The 9,345-nt window shown below is 39.7% G+C and overlaps 1 protein-coding gene across 1 annotated transcript; it reads left to right on the plus strand.

Moving 5' to 3' along the window:
• The first annotated feature begins 5,985 nt into the window (after window positions 1-5,985).
• Window positions 5,986-9,330, plus strand: LOC131658728 (uncharacterized). Its single transcript, XM_058927994.1, has 3 exons — window positions 5,986-6,188; window positions 6,260-6,476; window positions 6,619-9,330. The coding sequence occupies exons 1-3, from the start codon at window positions 5,986-5,988 to the stop codon at window positions 9,328-9,330; spliced, it is 3,132 nt and encodes a 1,043-aa protein (XP_058783977.1).
• The last annotated feature ends 15 nt before the right edge of the window (window positions 9,331-9,345 follow it).

Consider the following 9,345-nt stretch of genomic DNA (forward strand, 5'->3'; position numbering starts at 1 on the left):
TTAACGTTCCTTTTGTCAGTCAGCGTAGCTTGCCACTTGTACTTCCTTCTGATCTGATGTTTGTGAATACAACGTTTGAATATCATCAGAGTCAAACAGCTTGGTGCATAGCATCTTCTGATCTTCTGACCTTGAAGTGCTTCTGAGCGTGATACCATCTTCTGAGCTTCAGTGCTTCTGATCTCATGTTCTTCTGATGCTTCCATAGACCCATGTTCTGATTCTGCTTCGACCATCTTCTGATGTCTTGCCAGACCATGTTCTGATGTTGCATGCTGAACCCTTGAGACAAAGCTTCTGAGCGCTGAATTATGCGTACTCTTTATATATTTCCTGAAAGGGAAATTGCATTGGATTAGAGTACCATATTATCTTAAGCAAAATTCATATTATTGTTATCATCAAAACTAAGATAATTGATCAGAACAAATCTTGTTCTAACAAGGATGATACTGGAGAAGATGATGGCTTCTCAGAGTCGACAGAAGATTTATCATGACAAGAGGAGGAAAACACTTGAGTTTCAAGAGAGAGACCTTGTGTTTATGAGAGTTACTCCTATGACAGGTATTGGTCGGGCGTTGGAGTCAAAGAAGTTGACACCGCGTTTCATGGTCCGTTCCAAATTTCTGAAAGAGTGGGAGAAGTGGCCTATCGTATTGCTTTGCCGCCGATGCTTGCAAATTTGCATGATGTATTTCACGTGTCTCAATTGAGGAAATAGGTTTCGGATCCGTCTGTTACGACCGACTTTTTATTCTAAGTTATTAACCTAAAATTACAAAGTCACCACCTATATTTTATTATATCTAAAGATAAGGGAAAATATGGGATAAAAAAACTAATTAAAGAGTTTCTAGGTAAGTTGAGAAATTAGGGTCGAGGGAAGGTGTTAGGCACCCTTGACCCTTCCTTAAGGTTTATAGTGTCTCTAAGGTATGGTTTATAAAAAGGTTTATAATATAGAAATATGATACAGTTATAGCAAATAAATAAGCCTAATTTGGTTTTGGGGGAAGGAGACTCGCCTTGTTGCCAAGTGCCTACGTACCTCCTTATGGAGGATCAGAGGTGTTTTAGCAAGATACGTAGTCGCAGTTCGTGGTTATCGTAGATCGTAGTTAATAAAATAAATTCGTATTTTACATATAATCCCTTTTTTTTGTATTTTTGTATTAAATAATTAATTAATGCTTTAGTTGAATTAGAATAATTATGTTTGCAATTTTAATTGTGTTTTAGATATTTGATCGGTGCGACATAGAGAGTCGACCAATTCGGAGGCAGGATGAAATAAATATTCATCCCATCATTTTATTCATGAAATTGTTGAAATTAGTTTAATCCACGGAAGAGAATGATCGTCTTGTCATAACGTGCGCTAAGTCTTTTATCATTCAAACAAATGAAATTTACATTCACCTGTTTCTAATTCGTGTTCATAAAATGTTGAATTTATTAATTGTCTATTTTGAATAATTTGGTTGGTACGACATTAGCAGTCGACCAATTTGAAGATGTAGTGAAATTATCATTCACTCGTCGTATTATTCGTGGAACGTCGAATTAATTTGATATTTTTATTATTATATATTTTATTATCTATTTTTGATATTACAAAATATTGATATAGTAATTAATGAAGCAAACTAAAATTATTTAATAAAATTAATTGTTTTTAATAGCAATCACAATTACTTTATAATATATTATAGCCTTTTTTTGTCATTACTGTATACAAGCATTATCCAGAAAAAAAAAAAACATGAATAGGCCTAAAACATCTAAGCATTTCAAGAATCATTTACAAACAACTAAATAAGTTATATATTATAATATGATGAAACAATAAAAATAAAATAAAACATAGAGAAAAAGGAATATGCACTGACAGTGTAAAATATTTTTACATTGTCAACCAATCACAACCATATATAAAGTTTGTTTACACTGTCAGTGCACTACCTTTAAACTCTAAAACATAATAGTTAAGGTAAATATAAGAAAAAGTTAACAGAAAATAAAAATTAAAAAAAAATGGAAAGGAAGATGTTACCCTACTGTTCTTCTTCTCTGTGTTGCGGGTATAGTTTCGGTTTGTTGTTTAGCTAGTAATGTATTTAAAATTCCTTCTTTCATTAACATTCAAGAGTTTGAGGTGCTAAAGTTGTTTAAAGTCACTATTCTTCCTCCTGCTGCCCCGAAGATTGTGGAAGTAATTTGGAAGCCCCCTTCGTGTCATTGGGTTAAAATTACTTGTGATGGTGCTTCTCAAGGTAATACGGGCCCATCCGCTTGTGGCGGTATTGCTAGAGATTCGGATGGTAGATTCCTGGGTGCCTTCGCCTCTTTTATTGGTATCTCTAACTCTCTCATAGCCGAACTCACCGGTGCTATGTTAGCTATTGAGTTCGCCCATGAGAAAGGTTGGAGTAAGATTTGACTTGAGTCTAATTCTTTAGCAGTGGTGCGTGCTTTCTCTTTGCCGTCCGTTGTTCCTTGGCAACTCCGTACAAGATGGATTAATTATGTGAATATTACGACAAGTATGTCCTTTGTGGCTTCTCACATATTTAGAGAAGGTAATAGTTGTGCAGATTCGCTGGCAAATATAGGTCTAACGACTAATGATTACACTAATTATAATAACATTCCTAGTTTTTTGAGAGCAGATTTTGTAAAGAATCGGCTTGGATTGCCATTCTTTAGGTTTATGTCTCATTGAGAGGTTTTTGGTCGTTGTCCCCCCTCTTGTTGTATCAGTTTCTTTTGGCTCTATCTTAATCTTATTCAAAAAAAAAAAAAAATCAACAACACAGCGTCTGAAACTTTCAAAAGAAAATGTCCTCCTTCTTTGAAGCAAACCGAAACGATTTCCGCTCTCAAGACGACGTCGACGTGGCTGAAGGCAAGCGGTGATTATGTTTCCGTTGATCTGAGGGATGACCGGATCTGCGGAGCGAGAAAGGGCAGTCGGTAGTTGCGTTACCGAAGAGTCGTTGTTCACGGTTCTGAGACTCCGATGTGGCGACTAGACACCGGCCGGTTGGAGGTCGGAGCATAGGCTGAATCCCGAAAACTCCGAAGTTTCAAGGTAGACTTTCGAAAAAGGTGAGGAAATTGTTGCGATTTTTGGTTTTCGTTTTTTTTATCATGTATTTTTCGGTGTATTCCGTCCTCCCCCAATGTATCAATCTTCTTTTGTTTATATAGTGGGAGAATCAAGTTTAGAATTTAAGACTGATTAATTAGGTTTAAATGGTGAATTGGAATTTTGATTCAATGCTCTTTATTTCTGGATTGAGAGTAATTGTATTATAATTTGATTATAAATAAATTCATGCAGATTCGATGTAGTTTTTTTGGTTTATATTTGATGCAAATTTAATGAAGAATTTTAATGTTGTTTTTAATTTGGTTTGATTCTGCATATCTGGGAAACATTTTTGGAACCGAATGAAAACCGCATCGTTCTTTTTGCCAGCCACGATGGAAATTTGAAATATATAATAATAATTGAAATATTATTATTATATCAAGGTGGCTGGAGGAAGGTGGACCATAGAAGGAAGTTGTCATCGAGGTGGGATATTGCTGATGGTGGTAAGGGGAAGGTGGAGACGAGGGTTGAAGCTACCGTTACATCCTTTTTTGTGTCGGAGTTTGGAGCTAGATGGAAAGCTTTAGATCTGTTTTTTCGAATTCAAGACTTTTTGAGACACCGTGGAGGTTGTGGTACCTCCTAAGAAGGATAGATATGGTAGGAGATATGGTTTTGTGAGGTTTGTTAACGTGCCAGATGTTAAATCTCTCGAGACCAAGCTAGACAACATGTTTCTCGATGGTAGGAAGCTGCATGTCAACTTGACGAGATTTATAAGACCTGTTATTGTGAAGTCTTCTCCTGTTCAGAAGGTTAGAAGGGAGTTTGAGGGGAAACAGGCAGGAGAGAAGAGAGGTGTTTGGTGCAATCATGTGGGTGGTAGAAATCAGAGCCGATCCTTTGCAGATGTATTACAGAACAAGAGTCCTTCCAGGGACCCTAGAATGTTGTCAAAACCTTTTGTTTTTACTCCTAATGTTGAAGACCTTAGTCAGTACTTAAGGGCGTTTACAGGGGTTATCAAGAATCCAGGTGCAGATGTAAATCTTAAAAAGCTTTTTCTGGAAGAAGGTATCTTCTCCATAAGAGTAACTCTCTTGGGGCCTAATCTCTGTCTTTTGGAGGACTTGGTAGAGGGTGAGATAGTAGAGTTCTTGAAGGAGAGAAAAGAGTGGTGGCAGCTTTGGCTCAGTTCTATCAAACCATGGAACCCGTCTGATGTAGATTATGAGAGATTGACATGGATCAGGGTCATTGGTGTTCCTTGCCATGCATGGGGGGAGAGATTCTTCAAGTTGTTAGTTGACTCGTTTGGTTGCTTTGTCAAAAGTGATGAAGGTACTACTCTTAAAACCAGGATGGATGTTGCACGCATATATATATATATATAAGAACCAGTAGTTTCGCTTTGCTGGATGATCGTGTAGAGGTGGAGATTGACGGTTCGGTTTATACTATTGCCATCTTGGAAGATATTGACTGGGTGAAACCTAAGACTTTTGAGTCGAGAGATAGGGATGGTGAGGAATCTGAACTGTCTCAGTCGGAGGAGGAGGAGTTTGCGGTGGGGGATGGTGGGGAGGAGCATGCGGCGCCGTTTGACCTTTCGATTGCTGGAAGCAGCGATGGGACGGGTGACACTAGTTCCTCTGTAGCAGAAAGAAACCTAGGTGTTGACAGCAACCATTCTCCTAAAAGGTCTCAGCTTCAGCCTAGTGTGAAAAATGTGGTTTTTGACTCTTCTGATAGGGTTTGTTGTGATTCATCCGAGGCAGTTTTGTCCAAAGCATTTAATGATGATGTGGCTTGTGAGGACCTTAGTCGTGTGGGGGATTCGCTTGAGAAAGCTTTTTGCAACGTGGGGCCTCCTATAAGCAATGGACCGAATACAAAGCTAAATGGGCCAGTAACTGTTATAGAGGAGTTGGGCGAAAAGGAACAGGATGGGCCCATATCTTTTTATAAGGCATGTAGAGATTTACTGTCCAAATCCAATTTTTCTCCACCGAGGCATAATAGGAAAAAGTCGGTGAAATTAAAGAAGGTTGCTGAGTTGGGAAACGAGGTAGACGCGGCTCCATCCTACTTTGCGTGCATCGCGCCCATAAAGTTTGCTTCAAAGGAGTCGATGGCCGGTGGTTCTTCTGCGAGTGTGGTTGACGATTCTATCTCGTCATGTGAGTTCTCTCCTTCTATTAATCCTGGGGATTCTGATATTGGTCGTTGCAACGATAGAATACGAGGGAATTCTCAGATTGGTATCAGGGTGTGGGATTCTATTTCTGGTTTTGGAGTAGTCAGCTCTAAGAAGAATTCTGATGTTGTTAATTTAATCAATGCGTTAGAATTAAGAGATAAGGAGGGAATTTCTGGTGTGAAGGCGATAACATCTGTGGTTCCATGAATCTATTATCCTTTAATTTGAGGGGTGGAGGACTGTCTTCCAAAAGGAAGAGAGTCAGTTTTCTGATTCATTCTAACAAGATTGATATTTGCTTTCTTCAAGAAACTAAGATCATTGCTTTTGATGAGTTCTTGGCGCGAGATTTCTAGGGTTCTATGGATGTTGAGTGGACGGCTTGTAACTCTATTGGAGCGGCGGGGGGCATGGTAATTTTGTGGAGGAGAGGTTCTCTTTCTCTAAACTATAGTTTTGTGGGCAAAGGTTTTGTGGGAATTAATATTGATTGGAAGGGTGTAGGGTACAATTTGGTGAATGTCTATGCGGCGTGTAATAGGGCGGAGAGGCTCTGTACTTGGAATTATATCTTATCCTTGAAAGGATCTAGAGGGGGGAGGAATGGTGTGTGGTGGGCGATTTCAATGAAGTTTTGAGGAAGGAAGAAAGAATTGGTGAGGGAGTTCCTAGATTTACTAAAGGTATGGAGGAGTTTAGAAGTTTTGTGAATAGTATGGAGTTGATCGATTTAAATTGCGTTGGAGGTAAATTCACATGGTTTAAAGATAACGGTAAAGCTTTTAGTAGGATAGATAGATTTCTTCTTTCTAAAAAGCTAATTGAGGATTGGGAGGTTTGTGACCAAAGGATTGACAAAAGAGACTTTTCGGACCACGCTCCTATTCGGTTAGGTGTGGGGAAGCTTGATTGGGGACCGAAACCGTTTAGGTTGAATAATGCTTGGTTTAAACATGAAGGTTTCAAGGTTTTTGTGGAGATGGAATGGAAGAAGTTGTTTGTAACGGGAAGGGTGATTTTGTGCTCTATGAGAAATTGAAGAGTTTTAAAGAGAATCTCAAAGGGTGGAATAGGGAGATTTTTGGGTGGGTTGACCTTAAGATGGAGGAGGCAAGGGATAGCATAAACATGTGGGATAAGGTGTTAGAGGAGAAGATGGGAGGTGATAACGAAGTGGTGGTTCAATCTAGAAGAAATGCGTCGGTCGACCTTTGGAGCGGTATGCATTTAAAAGAATGTATGCTTAGACTTAAGTCGCGCAACCTTTGGTTGAAGGAGGGGGATAGGAACACTAATTTTTTTCATAATTCCATTAAAGAGAGACAAAGACGTAACGCTATTACTTCGTTGGAAGGAGAGGAGGGTAGAGTCGAAGGAGTTACAAACATCAAAGAGGAGATTCATGGTTGACTTTGATAGACCGGTTCCGGAAGGCCTTTGTTTCAAGCGGTTGGAGGGTGATGATGTGGTTTGGATGGAGCGGGAATTTTCCGAAGTTGAGATCAAGGAGGCGGTATGGTCTTGTGATGGTGATAAAAGTCCCGGTCCGGATGGATATTCGTTGGAGTTCTTTAAGCTTAATTGGGAGATTTTGAAGGAGGATGTGTTCAAGTGTGTTAGGGATTTTCATGAAAAAGGGAAACTTACCAAAGCTTGTACGTCTTCCTTTATTACTCTTGTCCCTAAAACCAAGAATCCTCAATCTTTGAAGGAATATTGTCCCATTTGTTTGGTGGGTAGCTTATATAAGATATTGGCTAAATTGTTGGATAATAGGCTTAGAAGTGTGGTGGGTAAGGTGGTCTCGAATAATCAAACGGCTTTCATACCGGGTAGAAATATTTCGGATGGTGTGCTTATCGCCAATGAGGTGTTAGACTTGGCTAAAAGAGAGAAGCGGAGTTGTATGGTTTTGAAAGTGGACTTTGAGAAGGCATATGATAGGGTGAGTTGGAACTTCGTTAGATATGTTTTTAAAAGGATGGGGTTTGGGTTGAGATGGAGGAGATGGATGGAAGGTTGTATTTTCACCAACACTATGTCTATTCTTGTTAATGGGAGCGCCACCAAAGACTTCGTTGTGGAGAAAGGACTTCGACAAGGAGATCCTTTGTCACCTTTTGTGTTTGTCGTTGTGATGGAAGTTCTTACGGACCTTATGAAAAAAGCTAAAGATTTGGGAGATTTTCGTGGCTTCAAGATTAATGATTGTAAGGAGGTGGACTTGCTCCAATTCGCGGATGATACTTTGATCTTTTCCGAGTGTGATTTGGCCAACCTATGGAGTCTAAAAGCTATTTTTAGAGGGTTTGAGATGATGTCCGGTATGAGGATTAATTTCCACAAAAGTAATTTATATGGGGTTAATTCCGGAGATTGGTTTATGGAAGCCGCGGCGAGTTTCCTCTCTTGTAAGGTGGGGTTGCTTCCCTTTAAATTTCTTGGTGTCAAGGTGGGAGATAGTCCGAGGAAATTATCTATGTGGAGAGACTTTATTTTGTCGTTCAAGAAGAAATTATCGGTGTGGAAAGGTTCCAATCTTAGTATGGCGGGGAGGGTTGTTCTCATTAACTTGGTTATTAATGCGTTACCTATTTATACGCTATCCTTTTACAAGGCGCCTAAAAAGGTGTTGAATGAGGTGTGTTCAATTCAACGCAAATTCCTTTGGGGAGGTGGAGAGTTGAAACGTTCTATTAATTGGGTTAATTGGGATACGGTGTGTAAGTCCCGAAACGAAGGCGGCTTGGGTGTTAAAAATATGAAGATCATGAATGTGGCCTTGCTTAGTAAGTGGAAGTGGAGAATCCTCAAGGATAAAGAGGCGGTTTGGCGTGATCTTTTGGAAGCCCGGTATGGCAATATTAAGCTTAAAGTTTTGGTTGGAGATTCTTCAGTGGTGCATAATAACGATTCTATTTGGTGGAGGGATTTAATCACTTCGGATAATTATGATAATCTCCTCTTGGATAATTTTTCTAGTGAAGTCCGTGTTTGTGTGGGTAATGGGGAATCGACTCCTTTTTGGTATGCGAATTGGATCGGGCAGCATTCTTTGTTGGCGAGATATCCGGTTCTGTTTGCGAGGGCCCATAATCACATCATAAATATTGCATCTGCAGGTTTTTTTCATAACAGTGGCTGGAGGTGGGATGTGAATAATATTTTTCAGGAAGGAGTTTCTGTTTTATCGCTGGTTGAGAATTATATTGTAGGGGCTGGTTTAGCAGAGAGGGATGGTGCTGTTCGGGAGCTGCAGCAGGATGGCAGCAGCGGTGGTCTGCCAGCGGAAGGGGAAGGATCCGGTTTCGTTGCTGCCAGCAGTGTAGAGCAGCAGTCTCTCTCCGATTTTGGGGAGCTCTTGCGTACTATGGCCGTGCTGAAGGATGTTCCTGATTCCTTCTCTTGGAGTTTAGCTACGGATGGTATTTTTTCGGTTAAATCATGCTATGATTTTCTAAAAGCTAAATTGTCGGGACCGGATTTGATAGCGGATAAAGTTCGGGCTCTCTCCCATCTTTGGAAAGTCAAGGCTCCTTCCAAAGTCCTTTTCTTTTGTTGGAGATTTATACATAATCGTCTTGCCACTAGAGACCTCTTAGTGAGCCGTGGTATATTAAATGAGGGTAGTGAATCTATTTGTGTTCTATGTATGAAGGAGGAAGAATCTCGGATTCACCTTTTTTTGAACTGTGTTGTTTCTATTACAGTTTGGCGCCGGGTCTACATGTGGCTTGGAGTTGGGGATTTCTTGTCTTTAGAGGAATTCCAAGATTTTCTCTATAATTGTGACAAGATTTCTTGTCTTTCTAAGAGGGCTATTTTGTCGGTGGCTTGGTTAGCGACGATTTGGACTTTGTGGCTCAAGCGTAATGCTATCATCTTCAAAGAGGAATCTTTTAGCTTTCTAGAGTGTATGTCGGAGATTCTTATCATTTCGTGGAATTGGTTGGGCTCTTTTTATAAGAAGGCGCCTTTATGTAATTATTTCGGTTGGAATACCCAACCTCTTTTGTGTTTTACCTTGTAATCCTTTTGTACTGGG

The sequence above is a fragment of the Vicia villosa genome, linkage group LG3 (genome assembly GCF_029867415.1).
Source record: "Vicia villosa cultivar HV-30 ecotype Madison, WI linkage group LG3, Vvil1.0, whole genome shotgun sequence".
Taxonomy (NCBI): Eukaryota; Viridiplantae; Streptophyta; class Magnoliopsida; order Fabales; family Fabaceae; genus Vicia; species Vicia villosa.

Bases quoted from the DNA above. Each gene is read 5' to 3' on its own strand.
- LOC131658728 (XM_058927994.1), top strand. From the start codon at position 5,986: ATGGAGGAGTTTAGAAGTTTTGTGAATAGTATGGAGTTGATCGATTTA. The intron at 6,189-6,259 runs GTTAGGTGTGGG...TTAAACATGAAG, and splicing joins TCGGACCACGCTCCTATTCG to GTTTCAAGGTTTTTGTGGAG. The intron at 6,477-6,618 runs GTGGTTCAATCT...ATTCCATTAAAG, and splicing joins TGGGAGGTGATAACGAAGTG to AGAGACAAAGACGTAACGCT.